At 44.3% G+C, this 20,475-nt stretch overlaps 1 protein-coding gene across 1 annotated transcript; it reads right to left on the reverse strand.

Annotated features, from left to right (window-relative positions):
- Positions 1 to 1,144: 1,144 nt before the first annotated feature.
- On the reverse strand, positions 1,145 to 20,125 carry NOCT (nocturnin). The gene is made up of 3 exons (XM_061384177.1): positions 19,512 to 20,125; positions 4,263 to 4,532; positions 1,145 to 3,135 (listed from the first exon to the last, which is right to left on the reverse strand). The coding sequence occupies exons 1-3, from the start codon at positions 20,014 to 20,016 to the stop codon at positions 2,312 to 2,314; spliced, it is 1,599 nt and encodes a 532-aa protein (XP_061240161.1). The 5' UTR covers positions 20,017 to 20,125; the 3' UTR covers positions 1,145 to 2,311.
- Between the last annotated feature and the right edge of the window lie 350 nt (positions 20,126 to 20,475).

Consider the following 20,475-nt stretch of genomic DNA (forward strand, 5'->3'; position numbering starts at 1 on the left):
GTCACCAGGGAAGTCCCTAGGCTCCATTTTAAATTAGGAGCAGTTTTATGTCATATGCAAAGTTCAGAGCCAAAAATAAGGGACTTAAATGTTATACACACCATTATGCTTTACTATGTCATCCCTACCACCTCGTAGGATTTCATGAAATACAGCCATGGAGGAATAAAAAAATCCATTCTCACCGTCTTCAATAATCTGGACAATTTACCTTCGAAGACTGATTATAACCGCAGTCAGAATATCATGGGCTATAAAAGGAAAAGCTGGCTCAAAAGGGACATAGGCATGGAATAAGAAACTCAGTAATGGAACATATTGATACTTTAGAAATCTAGAAAAGACATTTGTTATTTGCCGTTATGCCTTCAGGTAACTGATGGTCCACAAGGCAGAGCTGTCTACAAAAGAAAGACTAGAGAAATAAAAGTGCCACCTAGCAAGATTTATAAACTACTAAAAAAACTTGACATAAAATGCTCACATGACTACATTTTAAATGAAGACAAATACAACAAAAGCATACAGAAGTATGTGTTTAGCCTACCGCCATGGCAATGCTGAAGGATGACCGACTTGTGATATTTCCAGGAGCCCTTTTGCTCAGAGGCATTCCCACCAACTCCCACCCTTCTCCCATAGCCTATTAACATTTGCAATTGAAACACTTTTTTTAGCTTTTATTCTCATCTAGATTTGCTTATGATATGGGTATGATGATTTCAAACTGGTGTGCTTTAGGGTAGGTAAACAATATTTAATGCCTGTCCAGATCAGTATTCTGCTTCTCAATGTGCAAATTCAGTCACTGCTAAGATCTGAACCAGATGACAGCTGGTACATATGTTCTTCCTACTTGCCATTCCTTCCAGATATTTTGTGTGTACAATATATACTGAAACCCTTATTTGTTTCAAAAGCATTTCCAATGCAGAATACCTGGAGGAACTATTTTTGGGGACTCCAACCTTGTCACCAAGTGATACCTCACAAACAGCACCAGATGCTGCCTTCAACCACCTTTGTCCACTTTAAAATCAAGGTCTGACTGTCTGGGATTGTGTGAGCACCACATTAACAGTATTAAAAGACCAAATTTATTCTCAGATTCCCTATGCATTAAAAAAACAAGATATTAAAACACTAGCTTTAAAAGACTATTTATTAATCTTAAATATTTACAACTCATGGGTTAAAATATATTATTACCAGTGGGCTGTTTTCTGGGATTTCATTAGGAAGGAGTTTCACCTTTTATCTTTACCACTTTATTTCTGAGCGAAGAGAATTTCAGGTTAACTTTTTATATTCTGGTTTTTAGATCTTTTAAAACCAGTTGCCTGGCTATCTTAGTAAATCTCAACCACAGCATCATGAACAGACCAGGAAGTTTCCCATCTCTAAAAAGGTCCTACTATCTTTAGCCACTACCAAATATATATATATAAATAAATATATATATATATACACACACACACCTAAATATATCTACTGTGCAAAGCACATTCAATACAAATAATGGCAGAGTGATTGCGAATAAACACCAAGAGCACTCCAAGGGAATACCGGAAATGTGTAACAGTGACCAAATAATGAAGACTAGCCATGGAATCTCTTCAAGAAACACACTAATGGAAAACACAGAGGCATAGCAAAGATTTATGAAGAAGAGATCATAGAGAACTGGTATCTCCACTTAAATAACAAAAACCCCTCAAGACTAAAATAGTTCCTTTGTACACTATTATTTTATTAGATTCCAATAAAAACATCTTTAAAGCTTTTAAGAAAATTACTATAAATTACTCTATAACTTATGTTTTGCATGGTTTTAGCATGTTCATGTTATAATTTAATTTTACATGAAGATATAAAAAATAAATATTGCCATGCATAACTTGATATTAAAAAACACAAATAAATAACTTGAAATGTCTAGAGAAACTGTTCCTGCATACTTGTTAATTATGGGAGACTCAAGCAAGTCTACTATTTTAATGACTCTAACAGAAAAAGCTTCAAAACAAGCCCAATATAATGCCCTTAAATGATCAACATGTAATTAATCCTAAGGGAAAGAAAACAATGCAAAGCAATACTGGAGTGCAAAAACCTTTTTGCTGTAGGTTTTAATGGAAAAGGTTTTAATGTGAGCTAACGGGGTTCCTTCCCAAGGGCATGCTGGAAACAAAGAAGTGAGAGAAACTGGGAACCCTTCCTCAGTCAACTTATTCTATTTCAGTTTCCTGAAACATCCCTGGTTAAGACTCCTGCGATTAAAAAGACACAGACAAGCGTTTATAAATATCCATCAAGGTTCCTCGTTAAAGCTGAAGTCACACACTAGGGACAGGTGGTCTGAAGGGTAATTGAAGGACGGTAGCCGGTTGGGTCCAATCTGCTCCTCGGTGAGCAGGTCCAGGGCTGACCGCACGCTGAGCGCCTGCCTGGAGTACCAGATATAATCCAGCGTGTGCCGGCACTCGCCTGAGGTCCGGATCTTCCAGGTCGTGTACGGAGGTTCCGACTGCCCGTCAGCGCTCAGCAGCTTGTAGGCGCTGTTCAGATTGAGGCTGGAGGAAGCAAAGTGCTTGTAGACCTCCTCTGTGGGCTCTGCGTTGAAGTCTCCACAAACAATCAGGGGAATCTTGGCCCCCTGGGTGATGGTCTGCAGGTTTTGGAGGAGGTCGCAGCCTTGAGCTGATCGAAACCGTTCCCAGCCGGTGCGTGCCTTCAGGTGGGTGACGGCGATGCAGAACTGGCGGCTGGACTCCTTGCACTCCAGGGTCTGGGCAATGGCCACCTGGTTGGTTTTCAGCGTCATGGCCGTCAGTCGGATGTTGGCACTGTTGACCAGCTTGAATCGGTTTTGGAGGAAGAACAAGGCACAGCCGTCGGGTCCATTGTTGTGCTCCACATCCAGACAGGGCGACCAGGGCTTGGGGAAGAAGGTGCCCTGATAGCCCAGTCTACTGAGGAGGGGCTGGAAGGTGTCGAAGTAGTGGTCCACCTCTTGGAGGCACAGGATATCCGGCTGGTAGGCGAGGATCTCCTCCAGGATCAGACATTTCCTTTCTTCCCACTTGAGGGCTTCGATAGGGCACTGGACAAAGTTGTCTTTGCCTTCTCCAAGAGCTGAAATAAAAAAGCCGGTCGGTTGTCAGCTGCTAAATACCGGGGGGTGTCTCCTTAGGTGTGACGTCACCCAAGACCTTCAGAGTACTTTCTCTGCTTCAGTTGCTCTGGAGGGGATTCTCTTACTGCACCGACCTCCAAACTAATTACCTCTTACCATCCACATGAAGCAAGGAATTGATTTTCACATTAAAACTATCTGTCTATTCCAGGACAGAAGACATAATAAAGCCACATATTCCAGGACATAAAACATTAAGTTTTGGCTTTAAACAATGTTCTTTGTAGTCTAAGAGATCTAAGCTATGTCAGATAAACTAAATAGGCCTAGTACTGGGTTAAATGTACATTTAACCCAGTACTAGGCCTTTATAGAAACCATAAATGACACCTATTTTAAACGGGCAGCTTTTACCTATATCTGGGGAAAAAAAAAATGAATCCAAAATTATGGAAAGTCATTCAGTATGCCCTTCTATTCCAGAAAATGAGGGAAGAATGGTGACCCTGGTTTCTTCTTAAAATTTCAACAGCTCCGTGATCTTTGTGCAGCAGTGCACAAAGTTGACTGACACACCTGTTTTTAAATCCAGCAGACCCAGGAAAGGAGTCCTTTCTACCATAACAAATATCTCAAAGCATAGAGAAGAGAGGCAACATCTCAAATTCTAAAGGTGCGTTTGGAAGAGAATCTGGCCAGAGTACCCAGACCAACTCCGCCCCCTCCCCATTTCCTGCAGAAGATTATACATCGCCCACTCAGCAGACTCAGTTTCTCCCTGGCAAATGTTATCTTAGTGCTGTGGACTGAAAGCTGGAGACAACACAAAGTTTCAGGCTAATAAGAGACCGGGGCCTTGAAATCTGGATGTGCTGGGAGACAGAAGCTGTCACTGAATATGCAACTTACCAACACGTAAGAAATACCTCTGAGTCGCTTGGTTTATCAGTGAAAACCAGATGACTCCCTTTCCCCACCTCCCCTTGGGAGAGCTCCCGGGGCGAAGCCGCCCGCACCCCTCGTCTGACACCCCGCCCCCGCACATGTGCGCACATGCGGAGGTGCATCGGGCATGCGCAGAAGCAGGGAGGCGGTGGCGGTTCGGGCAGAGACGCAGCAGGCCTACCTTGGGCAAGGATGTTCCACTGCATGACCCTAATGGGAGGGTGGCTACTGGGGCCATCGGCTGGCAGAGCCACAAAATCCCTCTGGAACCGTGGGGGCCGGGTATGCAGGACAGCCCTGCATTCCTCCAGGAGCTCTTTGGGGTCGATGGGCTCCAGGTGCTCTGGGTCAGGGGCCACCAGGTACTCTGGGTGCTGGGACGCCGCGCTGCTGTTGAGTGTCTTGGCGAGAGCACTGTAGAGCCTGCTCGTGCCGTTTCCCATGGGATACACTGCGGGGAAGGAGACACGTGTTACACACTCAGCCTTCTCCTGCCTTTCTCCAGTTCTCACTCAGAGCGACCACAAGATAAAGCAGTTAGTGTCCACAGAAGCTGGGGCCGATGTTGCCACGTTCATGGTCTACGGGGTGCATTACAGGAGCGCCCAGGTTCTAGCTTTCTAGGAGGACAACTACTTGAAATACTACAGCTGAAATACCTTGATCCTTATGGCTTATTCTAACCTGAAACTTGTCTTTATAATTTGTAGACACAGTCTTACGAAAGCATGGCTAAACAAAATCCATATTCCTTTTTCTATGTATTTATTTTTTTTCTATGTATTTTAAATGAGAACTTGAAGGCCAGTTTTAAAGAGCCAGATGTCAGAAAGCCTGATTACTCCGAGATGGCATTAGAGCAGGCTCTTAGTGTGTCAGCTACTCGGATCCCTATTATGCTGGCTTAAAGAATCAGCTGGATTAAATCCAGGCTCTGGCTTTCTATAGGATTCTGAGAACATCACTGAGCAGTACAGTCTGCAATCTAATCTTAACTGCCAGATTTTTTAAAAATCAGGAGAGGTTGGCGGTGGTGGGGGGAGAGATGGGGTGGGGAGGGGAGGATATGGTGGTGCAGGAAGCATTGTCTAGGTCCGTTTCCTGAGGCTTCTGATTCTTACCTAACTGGATAATAACTAAAGACAACAGAGCACAATCTTCAACAAACTAACATGAAGGGAGAGGTATCTTTCACCTCACTAGGAGGCAGTGGATTGCTCTTTTAAAGGTCAACCTTGTTTTCTCTTCATTACAGTATAAATTAGGCCAGATTCTGCTTGGAATCATGTCTGAGATTCCTGGTTTGGAGGAACCTGGATTTCCTGACCTCATCCAAGTCCTTGCCTTCTCTTGAAGGACACAAAGTTTTCTTTACAAAACACATTGTTTGGCAAGCTGATTGCACGTGAAACTAGCAAGCCATTGAATTCACCTTACATAGCAGGTCACAAAGGCCAATTCAAGTGTTCACCCCCAGGACCTATCCTTAAACATCAAGATCAAGATGCAAGCAGGCTCCATCACTCCTTTTCAAGGACTCCCCAGTGAGAAAGTGAGGCAAAGAGACTCCAGTTTTCCCAGCACACATTTCTGTGTACGTGCAACTGCCTGCAAGCCTGTGCTCACAAAGGCACATGCATGAACACGCGCACACACTTGTTTCCTGGATGTCTGACTTGAGTATATTCTTTTTTAATCAATTTGCTTGCCTATCTGAGTACATGGGACCAAAGAAATTTTCTTCTTGGCTGGCAGTACAACTTTGAAAATTTTTCTTCTGTACTTCTAGTTCAGCAAAAAGCGGTAAAAAGTTCTACTGTTTTGTCAAGCATGGTTTCCAGCATCAGTAATAGCCTAACAGTAGACCAATCTGTCAGGGCATCATGGCAAACTCACAAGGGCTCCAATATCTGACATCTGTCAGGCTCCAGGCAAATGAGCAGCTTGAAGCTGTTCAGTTTTAACAGGACTGCTCTGCATCCTTTTGATGACATCACCTTCGCCAAGCTGTTTCAGGGTGGTTGCTGTGATAAAAAAGCAAGTACCATGCGAAAATGAATGTGAAAAAGGTTAATTGTGTCCAACAGGAGTTGAAGATTTAAGGCGTTATCCTAAACAACACTTCCTCCTAAAAACTTAAGAAAAACCTTTCAGTGAACAAGGAACAGTAAAATGTATTAACACAATGAAAGTGCTGGAAGACATGCCCAGAAAGCCAATCAAAATTATATCCTATTATAATATAGGATAATTATATTAAGAAAATGACAAAGTAGTCTAAATTAGAAAACTTACAAATGAGGCAATGTGAAGAATTAGTAAACACGTAACAGAGAGAAATGAGATAAAGCTTGCAAGATAGTGGCAAATACTATGTACTTATTTAAAGCAAAGATGCAAATATGGATAAAAGTTTCTTGTAGCAGGAAAACCAATGCAAGGAAATGAAACACGTACTGATACGAGAAACTATAAACCAAGAAAACTCTTCAAAGTTTCAATCATGCAGGATGAATTAAGTTCTGGAGCTTTAATGTACAGCAAGGTAAGTTTAGTTAAGGATACTGTATCTCATACTTGAAATCCTTCCTCTAAGTGATCTTAGATCTTAAGTGATCTCACCCCCCCACCCCCGGAAACACACACTATGTGAGTGACATGTTAATTAGCTTGATTGAGGTAATTATTTCAAGATGTGTACAAATATCAAACCATCACTCAGTACACCTCAAATACACAACAATGTTCGCTAATTATACCTCAATAAAGCTGAAAAAAAGGTCAGTGGTTTGAAAGAAAAATTATGAGGTTAAAAGAACATGTATCATGGACACAAACACACATACCTGAGACTATCAACCCAGAACGACCAACACCGACTGGACTGTAAAGAAACAGAAAAAAAATCCCTTGGACTCCAGGCCAAAAACAGCAAGGAACTTAGAAGTTAGAGTATCAGACTTCAACTGTAATGTTCTTAGACCAGAAGAAAATGAAGTTACATATCTGAAACATGTCAGGCTTTATATGTGAGCCAAGAATTTTAAATCTAGCAAAACTAAAATACTGACTCTAGAAGCGCTTCTTCCAGAAAATACTACAGCAGGGGATGGCCAACTGCAGCCAGATGTATTTTGTACAGTCCTTGATCTTCAGATGTCATATACACACCCACAAGCACACGGTACATGGCAGGATAATTTCTGGCACTCAAAGCCAAAATGTTTACTATTGGGCCCTTCTCAGAAAAGTCTTAACCACCCCTGGAAGTAGCGAACAAGCTTTAGACCAAAATGACCAGAGATACTGATATACGAACTGGTGGTGCTATATTAAACAGAGCAAATCAAGTCTAAATGAGATTAAGATAGTACAATATCCACTGGCTATGTGATCCAAGAATGAACCAATGAGGATTTAGTACAACCAAAAAAGAAAAGCCTGGGATGGGGGTGGGGGTGGGACAGAGCAGGGGGACCAGAAAGAAGCAAGCATATTCAATTAAGAATTATTTGGGGACTTCCCTGGTGGTCCAGTGGCTAGGACTCTGAGCTCCCAGTGCAGGGGGCCCAGGTTTGATCCCTGGTCAGGGAGCTAGATCCCACATGCTACAACTAAGACCCAGAGCAGCCAAATAAACAAATAAAAATTTTTTTTTAAAAAAAGAATTATTTGCAGTGATCATCATTAGTAATGGCAGAATCAGAATTGTTACTCTAGACTGCTTAAACTGGATGTTCTAATTTCATCATTCCCTGTTGTCCTTTTTTGGTTTGTTTTTGGAAATTTATAGGGCTGTTAGCTACAAAACAAGGAAAACACATTCTTATTAAAGCCAGCTCAGCTCAAAAAAAGCTCATTTTGGCCCAATAGTGGATTACTATATTTTGTCATTCACTTTATTTGTGACTTTTGGGGGTTTTCAAAAATTCAATCTAGCACCTAAAGACAAAGGCTTTGCAGCAAAAAAGAGGAAGGACACACTGCAATATGGGCCTCAAAGCCCCAGTTCTAGGCCCAGTTTAAGTGGCTGGATTCTGAGTAAATCCAAAATTGGAGCCAACAAGTTTTGTTGATGACTTACTTGGATGTGGCCTATGAGAAAGCAGTCAAAAAAAAGTTTCCAAGATGGGTGGGCTGAGCAACTACAAGGATGAAGCTGCCAATACAGGTTAGGAAAACCGGGTAGGGTTTGCAGAAAATAGGAGCTTGGCAGTCAGGTATGACTGATGTTCAGGAGAGAAGTGCAAATTGGAAACAGGTGGGAGATGTTTGTTGCCAGAGGAGGACTGAGCTCTGGAGCAGACTACCATGTCTGTTTGCTAACAGGGCTGACACATTAGAGGAAGAAACCCATCAAGCAGACTTCAGGCGTGACAAAATGAGGGAGCTGACAAGTCCTCCCCTGAAAGAATTATAAACCTGAACCAGTGTCAAAACCAGCCACTTCAGTGCTCTGGATGTAGACCAAAGGCATGCAACACACTGAGAAGCCTTTATTTGCGAAAGCTATTGAACCTCAGTTAAGAACAGTGCTGGTCTGTGCAGGTCCTGCCTGGGGCAGGCCTGGCCCCACCTCTCCCCTTCAGCTCTGTGGAAGTGATTCCAACTAGAGCAGCAAAGATACTGAAGTAAGTTAACATCTGCCCAGAAAAAAGGCCTAGGCCTTGATGGCTCTCGCTGGTGAGCCTATCAAATATTTAAACAATACCCATCCCTTCATAAACTCCCACCTACTGCTTCCCATGTACAGCCCCACTGGAAGACAGTCTGGCACTGTTTAAAATAAATATAGAACTCATGCCCCTAGGGATTTACCTAAGTGAGCTTAAACTTAAGTTCATTCAAAAATATGTACGCAATTGTATTAATAAATGCCCGAACTGGAAGCAAAGATGTCCCTCAATGTGCAAATGTATACAACCACACAAAATAGTACATAACAATAAAGGGGAACAAGTCACAAGCATTTTGTAAGTGAAAGAAGCCAGATCCTAAAAATTACATACTGCACGATCCCACTCACAGGGCATTCTAGAAAAGACAAATTATACAGAATGGTTTTCAGAGATTGAGGGAGGGACCAGTGGCTGACAAAGAATTTTAGGGCAAAGGAACCACTCTGTACAGCCGTAGGGTGATGCATACATGACTCTGCGTCAAAATCCATTGACTTAACTACCCCTCACAAAGAGTAAACTTTAATGTGCGAAAATTCAAAAGATCAACAGGGAGGTGGGGGGATCAAGAGGAAATGCAGACTCTGACAAATAAATCTATTACAAATATATGACAAATTCACAGAAGGGGCTTCAGGAAAAAAGGAATCATGTCACTTTGGAAAACAGCTTTTAACTGCTCAAGACTAAAGAAAGTGCACTCAAATTAGCAAAGCTATTTCTCTTGGGGGGTGGGTGTCAGCAATTCCAAAAATGCTTTACATGTATATTGCGGTTGAACAAATACAATAAGTGATGGATGGTGGGAGTCTGATTTCTGTGAAAAAGGAAAGCTGCAGATAAATGAGGAAAGGTTTAGAAGGAATCATGTGGTACTGAGGGAGTCAGACACATCATCCAGATTTCATGTTTCCCTTATAGTACACAGATATATAGACAAAGCCATTAGGGATGTCTGAGACACCTTTGGAGAAACGCAGGGCCAAGGGGTTTTCATATTAACACTGAGGCATCCTTTCTGTCTTTGTTTTCGACTGTGATGAAACCCCCGCTTTGTCAGCATTAACTCAGGCAGTTGGCCCCAGGCTCCAGTAGGGGCCACTGTGCTCTTCACCATTATTCATTTTTTAAATTGCCTGCTTTACCCACAAATGTCCTTAAGTGAGGCGGCAATAAGTACTTCTGTTAAATTTGGAGCCCTGATGACCTATCTTTAATACTTGACAAAAAGGAAAGTCCACATAAACACTTGTGCTGCACACAAAATACGCTGCCTTAAGCAACAGCACTCAGGTGAGTGCCTGGATTGCAAAACTCTCCCGTCTTCACCTCAAAGAACCAACAAACTTTAGTCAAGAAACAAGGCAGACATTTATCCACTAAAATGTAAGAAGTGAGCCTGTCACTTTAAGGAAAACAGCTGACAGTATTTTTGCCCATGAGAAAAATTTCCCAGAGAAAATTCTGGAAAACACATCTGGCATCAGGAGCCTGACAAGTCCCCAGTACTTAAAAAACTTCTCTGACAAGATTGGAGATGATAGTTACTAAGGTTATTTTGGAGAAGGCACTGGCACCCCACTCCAGTACTCTTGCCTAGAGAATCCCATGGATGGAGGAGCCTGGTGGGCTGCAGTCACGACTGAGCGACTTCACTTTCACTTTTCACTTTCCTGCATTGGAGAAGGAAATGGCAACCCACTCCAGTGTTCTTGCCTGGAGAATCCCAGGGACGGGGAGCCTGGTGGGCTGCCGTCTATGGGGTCGCACAGAGTGGGACACGACTGAAGTGACTTAGCAGTAGCAGCAGCAGCAAGGTTATTTCTATACTGTATAACATCTGGAAGAGCCATGTAACCTAGTTAACCAACTTCCCAAATAACCAAGAAGATGTTCACTGATATGGTATATCGGATTTGACGTTGCAAATAACTATTAATATAAGCTACCACAAAAGACCACCCACAATTATCGTAAAAGGCTATTAAAATAATTCTCTCTGATTATATAACCAGTGAGAGACTGGATTCCTATCTTTTAACAAAAATATCCCAACAGACTGAACGGAGAAGCAACTAGGAGGATACAGACAGCTGTCACGTATTAAGCCAGACTTTCAAATGAAGAGATTTCCAAAAACGTCAAATGGTGCCACTCTTTCATCTAACCTTTTTATTTGGGGAAAAAAAATGCTGGTTAAAAAGTAAAAACACAACAAAAGCCAGGATTATCTGGGTACACACCTGAGAAGCTGCTGGAGTTGACCAACCTCGGGGCCCAAGGAAACCTCCAAGAGAAAAGCACACCAAACCCTGAAGGACAGACGTCACAGGAAGGCATCGTTGGAACAGCAAGCCTGTGCTGCCACCCACTGGCCACTGTGCTGAATCACCTCAGAAAGGTTAGAAAACTAACTCAGCAGCTAATTTTCACTGGTCCCCTGAAAGCTCCTGAATAAATGTGGCCACCTTCAAAATATTCACAAGACAACCATCGACCTAAAACAGCTTGGATGTTGGGTATGCAATATATTTATTTAATACTTAATTAATAAATCAATAAAGATTTACAGTCCCCATGGCTTACAGCTTCATGGATCAAGTTCCAGTGGCTCCCTTTTTCTTACATATGGCCTTCTTCTGGTACTTGAAAAGTCAAAGTGAAGTCGCTCAGTTGTGTCCAACTCTTTGCGACCCCGTGGGCTGTAGCCTACCAGGTTCCTCCATCCATGGGATTTTCCAGGCAAGAATACTGGAGTGGGTTGCCATTTCCTTCTCCAGGGGATCTTCCCAACCCAGGGATCAAACTCGGGTCTCACTGCAGGCAGACGCTTTACCCTCTGAGCCAGGAGTATGAACCTTAAGTCACCCTTAATATTTAAATTACAACCCCTGTTCTTCACTCATTAGTTCCATGAGGATAGAGACTATATCTGCCTTGTTTATGGACTCAAGGTAGGTCAACTGGTTTCCAGAAATCATGGCTTCTCTTTTCACTGGTCAGATCCTGAACAAGTTATTTATCTCTGTGGCTCTGTTTCTTCATCTGGGGATTACCATGACCTACTTCACTGTGTTACTGTGAGGGTTAAGAGAGTTAAAGGAGCTATACCTAGTACATTCTAAATGGCAGCTATTGTTACTTTTCTTCCTGGGATTAAAGAGCAGCTATTAACATCTGAGAGCCAAGCGTGTACGACACTTATCTTTCCAACGATCCAGCAAAGCAGGTACTGTATTCCCCATTTTATAAACATGGTGACTGACTGCACAGTTGGCAAAGGACCTGACCCTGGAGAGGGCTGCCTGCACCTTGGATCACTGCTTGTCTCTGACGGTGCTGACCAGTCAGGATGACTGGATGGAGCTGCCAGGGGCGTGTGTGGCAATTAACAAAGGTCCAATTTCACCTCATCCCTCTGCCCAGGTCACCGCCGTCAGGGCGTGCACACTGGCACAGCACAAGGTGTACAAAGCGGTGTAATGACCCGCTTTACTGGCACATGGCATTACTAGAGATATCAAGTGAAGGTCATGTCTCCCAACCTAGCGGGTCTATAAATACAAGGTCCTAGACACAGTGACAATCCCAGTGACCTTTCTTTGCTAGGCAGCAGTCAGACACAAGAATACCCAAGTGCCTTCTGGACAAAGCAGAGCTGTCCCTTCAGTCATGCCAGATTCATCTTGAAAATATGGCTAGGGAAAGAGAAATCCCTCCACAATGAATACTTAGGTTAGCGTGTGAAAATTGGTGGTTGATTATGAGTGGGCTGGCCAAGCATTTGCACAAGCCAGACTCTTCCAGCAAAATGCTAGAAAACTGAAAAGGCAGAAACAAAGAACCTGGTGTGACAGCTGCTCTCCACCAACTGAGACAATCAGGTTTGTGTTACTACCTGGTGCCCATCATTAACGTTCCCAGGAGCTCAAGAGGTGCTCTGGGTTCACAGCTATGAATGAAATACGGAGCTAAGGAGTACTCTGCTATTCTTCCCTGTGGGTCAGAGGTCCACATACATCTCCCAGTGCCCTGTATGAGATGCCTATGGCTGCTTACATTTTTAAGTGGTTGAAAAAAAATTGTAATATTTCCTGACATGTGAAGATCATCCAAAACTCCAACTTCAGTATCCATAAATAAGATTTGTGTATTGTCAGCAGCTACTTCCACACTATAGCAGCAGAGCTGAATAGCTGTAACGGATATTTAGTCTATTAAGCCCAATATATACTAGCTGGCTCTCTACAGAAAAGTTTGCAGACTCCTGCTCTAGATTATGAATTGTATAGTCCATTCGTACATACTTCACAAAAATCAACGAAAGACTCAGTCATTTAAAATAGGGAAAACCTAATTTTCATATATAGATTTCCATAGCCTTGCTTGAATAATTACAGCACTTGTAGGAAAAGAATCATCTTTTAAAATGTGTAGTGACACTGGTAGCAGTTTAAAAATCTCCAGTCCAATGACTCATTTTTAAGATGGGAATTGATAAATAATGTACAGTAGGTCATCAGACATGAGGCCAAAAATACATTATTCTTAAGACCTTTCTGGAATAAAGTACACACACGCATATTTTTCTAAAGACTGAAAGAATATGGGTAAAATCAGAAAGGACGCCACCAGTGGGCTTAAGAAACAATTCCAGGAAGACAGAGACAGGTGTGAATTAACAGAGAACCCAGAGCGGAGGGCAATGCAGTACAAACTACCGAAGGTAAATTAAACATGGCTCTTCCCAAGGGAGCTCTGAAGAAACCCAAAGCTAAGTCCACCGAGACAGAGGGCAGGAGAGGCAAGGGGCCATCGTTAGGGTCATTCTTTCAGCAATGGTATTTGAGACAGCTGCTAGTTCTGTCACTTCCCCTCTCAGAGAGAAGAGGGTGGCCTCTGCCAGCTGGAGAACTGGCTTCAGAGATGTGGGCCCTGGAAGGGCTCCCAAGAGTGATGGACGGGAAGGGAGGCAGAGCAGACCGTGGACCTCAGGGATATTTCTGAAGGCGTGGCTGGAGGGGTGAGCTAAGCATTGGAGAACACAGAAGGGAGCCTGCCTGCACCCCTGACCCCCAAATCTCCGCAACTACAGAGAAAATGCAAACTGCTCTCCCAGGAGGAAAGGTATGGGGGAGAAACAGGCTCACACAACTGTATAGGACACAAAGACAGACTAGGCTTCTATGAAGAAAGGAGCAGAGAATTAGAAAATGTCCAAAAATTGTAAACAACTGCAAAATAGACATGTTCAAAAAAATCTCATGAAATATAAAGAAACATTCTTAAAAATGCAAGAGCAGCCAGAGGGTGGATCCATATGGACAACAATCTGTCTAGCAGGAGTTTAATAATATGAGAACAGGCAATGTGATAAAATAGTGATGAAAATGATAAAATTCAAGAAATAGAAATTTTCCTGGGCTAGAGAATGGTATGTCCTGGGGCTTCCTTGGTGGATCAGTGGTAAAGAATCTGCCTCCCAATGCAGGAGACATGGGTTCAGTCCCTGATCTGGGAAGATCCCACATGCCGTGGAGCAGCTTAAGCCTGTGCTCAACTACTGAGCCTATGCTCAAGAACCTGGGAACTGCAACTCCGGAAGAACTTGCACCCTAGAACCAATGCTCTGTTTTGCAACAAGAAGCCACCACAATGAGAAACCCGTGAATTGCGACTAGAGAGTGCCCCTTGCTCTCCATAACTAGAGAAAAGCCCACACAGCAATGAAGGCCCAGCACAGCCCCCCCCCCCAAAAAAGAATGGTATGTCCTTAGACTGAATGGGCTCATCTGATGCTGAGACGTTTATCCTGACAGAACTTCTGAACACCAAGGACAAACAATCCTCAACTTCTAGAGGATAATCAGTACCATCAAAGAGATTGCAGTTCTGAGGCAAAATTAACAGACATGTTATTTTTAAAAAATTATATTTTAAAATTGTCATGAAAATTTTCCAAATAAAAATTTAGAATGAACCACTACTGGAAAGAGAAATTAATTGTAGAACACATCTCAGCAAATCTATTTGACCTAGAAAATCTGAAAGATGAACATCTTCGGCAACCCCCTCAGTGAAAGCAAAACATAAAGGAAACAGAAAACCGTCATGTCCAGGGTGTCAGTAGGATATGCAAAACAACTTCCTTGTACCCCGTACTGGACACACCTGCCCCAGCACTGGACGCTCAGAGTGGGGGACAGGCTGGGAAAAGCAAAGGAAAATGATGCTAAAGGCGCTTCCTGGACACCCTGCTGCCACTTTTCTTTACTGCTCCATGATTCTGGCTCCAAGGAACTTTGGACTTCTCAGACTACTCCAGTTCTGAAGGGAAAAAGCAGTTTTCAAATCATTCTGCACAATCCCTCATAATCCAATAGCCGTCTCTACAGGAGACTAACTTCTGGGGACACTAGTTAAGAAACTTCTAGCAGGCTTCCAAGCATTTAGCAAAGCAAGTGTCTCACTGGCTGTCTGCCCAGGCTATACATCAGAACTAGCAGATGCTCAAGGCCCACTTGCAGAAACTAAAATTCAGATGATCTGAGTGGGACCCAGGCATTCTTTTGATAGCTCCTTTTATATAATGATGTACACCCTTGGTATTTGCATCTGGGGATTCAACCAACCTTGGATGAGGAACCCACCCATGGCGGGGTGGGGCTGCATTTCATAAAGACATTTAAATCTGACAGGTAGTTTTTCGTAGCCCTCTTTCTCCTGGACACTCTCGCCCACATCCCGGACACTGATGCTGAATTCTGTGTAGCTGGTAGGTTTCAGGTGCTGCTTTGAGATCACATAGAGACAAGAAGACAGCTAAGATTTTTGCTTGAGGTCATACTCCTTCCTGTAGGAAGGCTGCTCAAATCCAGCAAATCCAGAACTTCCTGGCTAGGACTCTGTGTTCCCAATGCAGGGGGCTGGGTTAGATCCCAGTCCCCAGGAACCAGTTTCCACATGTCTCAACAAAGATCCCATGGACCGCACAGCCAAATATTTTTAAAAAAATAACAAATCCAAAAATTTTCATTAAAGTACAAGTGGGTTTACTATGGAACTAAACACCCATGCACGTCATCCTTGCATTCAAATGTGATAACCATTCAAGTGGTTAGCAAAATTCTAGGAATCCTGATGACAGATCTTAATTTCCAATGCAGTTAGTCACGAAACAATAAAATATTTGGCCTTTTAAGTGTACTGTGCTCAGTAAAACTTATGGATCAGTTGATATCGTGGTTTCTAATTCAAAAGCCCCCAGTAACTCACTGTATTTAAGCTCTTACCATTGAATGCTGTAACAAATAGCTTGTTCTCCTACAAAGAAAATATATTTCTATAAAGCTTGATAATTACAAGCTGTTGCACTTCTGTCTCATAAGCAGATTACTCACATTGTTAAAGGACATACTAAATAAAACCGCCTCCTCAAATGAGCTGGTATTTGCTTTTAAAATCGTACCAAGAAAAAAAGCAATGTGTTCCAGTGGTAGAGAACAGTAATTCAGCCAACTCTTCATTATCTGAGGAGGTGGCATCTGGAGGATGGCATTTATAAACCCATAGATGACACCAGACCACGTTTCATCCAGCAGAGTAACTGTGACAGCTGCTGCTTCTCTATGGGGCCTGTGATCCTTCTGTGAGAAAAGGTCCCCTTTAAATTCTAATAACCCAGCATCTGATGACTGCAAACGGGCTGCACTCACCTTTCCAGTGACATCTGACTGCCACAGGGCGTAAGTTATGAAGGAACTGATTAACAAATAGGGTCAACTTGGGATTTAGCACCCCCTCCCCAAAGACTGGGGCTTCCCAGGTGGTGCTAGTGGTAAAGAATCCACCTATCAATGCAAGATGTTAAGAGACTTGGGTTTTACCCTTGGGTTGGGAAGATCCCCTGGCTAAGGACATGGCACCCCACTCCAGTATTGCTGCCTGGGAAATCCCATGGACAGAGGAGCCTGGAGGGCTTATGACCCATAGGGTCCCAAACAGTCAGATATGACTGAAGTGACTCAGCACACACGCACCCCAAAAGATGCTGGAGTGAGCGAAGTGTAGCTTTCAGTTCCTTGAAGACTTTCTCTAGCCAGATGTCTAAACCTTGAGGCCTGTAATAATAATCTACTTTTTATTTATTGTTATCATTTTGTTAAGTAACGTGGAATTCGGGACCCACCCATAACGATTCTTCTTAATAAGTCTACAATAGGATCTATAAATCCTGGGAAACATTTGGCAAAGTACCTCCTCTCTCACCCTGCCACCATCCATGTCTCACACCTTCCACTTTGCTACTGGCTTTTCCCAAGCAAAATGTTTTTAATCTCTTTCAATCTTAACTGTACTTCAAGGACCAATTCAAATGCCAACCACTTTTTGAAGCCAAAATGATCACCACTGATGGAAGGGACTTCATGCTCTCCAGCACCCTTGTGCCATTTGCAAACCTTTAACTGAAAGAGAATAAAAGGTGTTTTTATTTCTTTAAACACTCAGGTCTTTGTGCAAAACCCATCTCTCTGGGAACTAAACTCAGAGGCAGACCATGTCTCACATTCTTTTACCTCCTATAAGGTGGCACCTAGCTCAAATGGTCAAGAATCTGCCTGCAGTGCAGGAGGCCAGGGTTCGATTCCTGGGTCAGGAAGATCCTCTGGAGAAGGGAACAGCAATCCACTCCAGTATTGGTGCCTGGAGAATCCCATGGAAAGAGAAGCCTGGTGGGCTACAGTTCATGGGGTTGCAAAGAATCAGAAACTTCTGAATGACTAACACAATAGAGTGAGACAGACCAGAAATGGAAAGACTTTTTGAATGGGTGAGTGAGTGATCAAAGGATATGCAAATGAATGCATTCATGAGTTTCTCTCAACAAGCAGCTGAAGCCAAAACTGAGCAAAATGAGAAACTGCCCTAGCTCTTGTAGTAGTTTAACAGCCATAAATCCTTTCAATTTCTTTCTAAAGCTAGGGGATTTCAGGGGACTTCCAGAAAGTTCATTAAGCATCTTTCTATGTCAAAGGCCTAAGATCCAGCATGTCCTGACCTTTCTTCCCAACTAACAGCACAGCTCTCTTATCTGTATTACACAAGTTACGTGTATTCCCAAAATGAACCTACTGGCTAACTCTGCCCCAGGACCCGCAGGAAATTTAAGGTAAGAGGTGAAGACAAGAGATACAGTGCTACAGAAGACACCAGTTGATTTTCTTTTACTTCTCCCACCTCAAACCCAACAATGTGCCTCTAGAAATTTTCCCATTCTAAGTTATTTCACAAACGCCAAATTCCTACAGAACTGCAAAGAAAATCTCAATGACTGTCAAGTTCATCCTTTTTAAAAAAAGAACAAAAGAGTTTAGTCTCCAGTAATCAGTTTAACTTCCTAATATTTTTTTATTTTTGGTCACGCTGGGTGGCATGCGAGACCTTAGTTCCCCGGCCAGGGGTGGAATCTGTGACCCCTGCAGTGGAAACGCAGTCTTAACCGCTGGCCGCCGGCGAAGTCCCTTTACAAAAATAAAATCCTAATTTTAAAAAGAATGTCTCTATCTAAACATCCGCCAATCATCTGAATAGAGTTTAAAATCTTGACTTGAATCGCATTTTGGGTGATCACTTTCAGTAAAGAAAGCCACATTGAACATACACTTTCTACTGCTCGGTTCTGAAGTTAATACAAAACTTGGGAATTCCCTGGCAGCCCAGTGTTTAGGGCTCCGCCTTTTCTTTCACTGCCCTGGCGGTTCAATCCCCCATGGGGGAATTAAGATCCGGCAACCCGTGTAGGGCGGCATAAAAGAGATAACACAAAACTTTTGGAGCAAAAGGTAGTCGTTAACAATCTGAGATGTTCATACGTCTTAAACAGCAATAAACTTGAGTACGACTAAAACATACCTGCTAGCGTGATGAAACTGCCCACTTTTGAAAGAAAAGCTTTATTAATTTTTAAAGTATGACTAATTTGTATGTAAATTGTGGCCGCGGTATTGAGGCCTCGGGCAGAAACTTACGTGGCCAAAAAAGGGAAGATCCAGGGAACATTCCCTGGGGGTCCAGTGGTTAAGATTCCAGGCTTCCAATGCAAGGAGCGCAGGTTCGATCCCTGGTTAGGGAAGTAAGATCCTGCCTGGCGTTTTCCTCCCCACAACCCAAGCAAAATCCAGAGCACGTGAACTATAGAACAGGTTCTTGGCAAAGAGATAGCATCATCTTTACAAGATCTTAACCCCAGGTATACAGGACGCATAATGACACAAATATTAAGACTGGAAGGCTCCCCCCAAATTCAAGTAGATGTCCAAAGAGTCAATGCGTGTTCACACATTTTTCAAAATTCAGACCACCTAAGCCATGCAGGCCACAGGATCAGATAAGAGTAACTTCATATACATATTGCATAAAATGTTCCATTAGCGCAATAAGTAAAACAAAAATAATCTGCGGCCTCGGAAGGGGAAAAGATAACAGGTCAAGAGCGAGAAATACTGAAACCGCGGCATCAAACGGGAACGATTAAACGGGAACCTAGCACGGGGTTGCAGCTCTTACCGGACGCGGTGCAAGCCCCAGGCAAGAGAAGGCGGCAAAGGAGGGCAGAGACGGCGGCTCAAGGAGAAGAGGCACCGCTTCCCGGTCGCACCACACCGCCCGGCAGCCCCCGGCTTCCCATTCATTCCCCGCCGTCTCCAGGTGGCGGCCGCCGCGTTCTCCGCCCGGAACGGCGGTGCACTCACCTGTTCGGGAGCACGACCTCGCGACGTCGCGGGCCGCCGAAGCCGCCGCCAGAAGCCGGGGGGACGCGAGCCGCGGTGCGGCCGTGGGCGAGAGGCGGCGCGGCGGCGGCGGCGGCGGCGGGCCGGGCGGGCGGCGCAGGCCGGGCGCGTCCCTCTGTAGCAGGGCGGAGCAGAGCCGCCGCGGGCTCTGATACATGCCGGGCGCCGCCGCCAAAACCGCCGCGGCCCCTCGCGCGCCCCACCTAACTGCGGGCCCCGCCGAGGCGGGCAAGCCCAGCAGACTCTTGGGGCCGTCCGAGCAGAGGCTCCGGGGATCCTTCTCTTCCAGCCGCGGCCCGGGGGGAGGTCGCAGGCAGACGAGCCCGAGAGGGCGCGAACGAAGCTGCGGATGCTGTGAAGCGGAGGCGCTGTCTGCCGCGGGCCGGCTGGAGCTGGAGGGTAACCGGCGAGCGCAGCGCGCTGACAAAGCGGGCGCTACCAAGCGAACCAGGGAGGGGGTGTCCATGGGACCTGCGCCCGGCGCGACCTGGCAGGGATTCGTAGAACTGGAGTGATCCTGCTTTGAGAGGACGCAGATACTCAGCTGTTTATGGGGTGGAGGCTGTGGGAGGTCCAAGGTAACAAGTATCCCTCAAGGCAGTTTTAAAGAAATAAGCCTCCCCTTCCGCTGGGTGGAGTGGAAACGCCCACAGGCTGGGAGTCCCAAGACCTTCCAGGCTATGGCCCCGGGGACACGTGTGTGTCCGAGTAAAAGACAGCATCCGTGTACTCGTGTAAGTGAGAATCCGGCAGAGGGTGTCTGCTCCCCACCCCTTCGGCGGGATGTGTTGCGTTAAAATGAAATTAAGCACGATAAAGCCCCTACTGTGTGCGAGGGCGACGCTGAGTAAGGCCACGTCCCTTTCCTCAATGTTATCCTCAGGCAAAGGGGGCCCAACGTGGCAGGAGAAATCAGACCATAAAG

This window comes from Bos javanicus, chromosome 17, assembly GCF_032452875.1.
Source record: "Bos javanicus breed banteng chromosome 17, ARS-OSU_banteng_1.0, whole genome shotgun sequence".
NCBI classification, from domain to species: domain Eukaryota; kingdom Metazoa; phylum Chordata; class Mammalia; order Artiodactyla; family Bovidae; genus Bos; species Bos javanicus.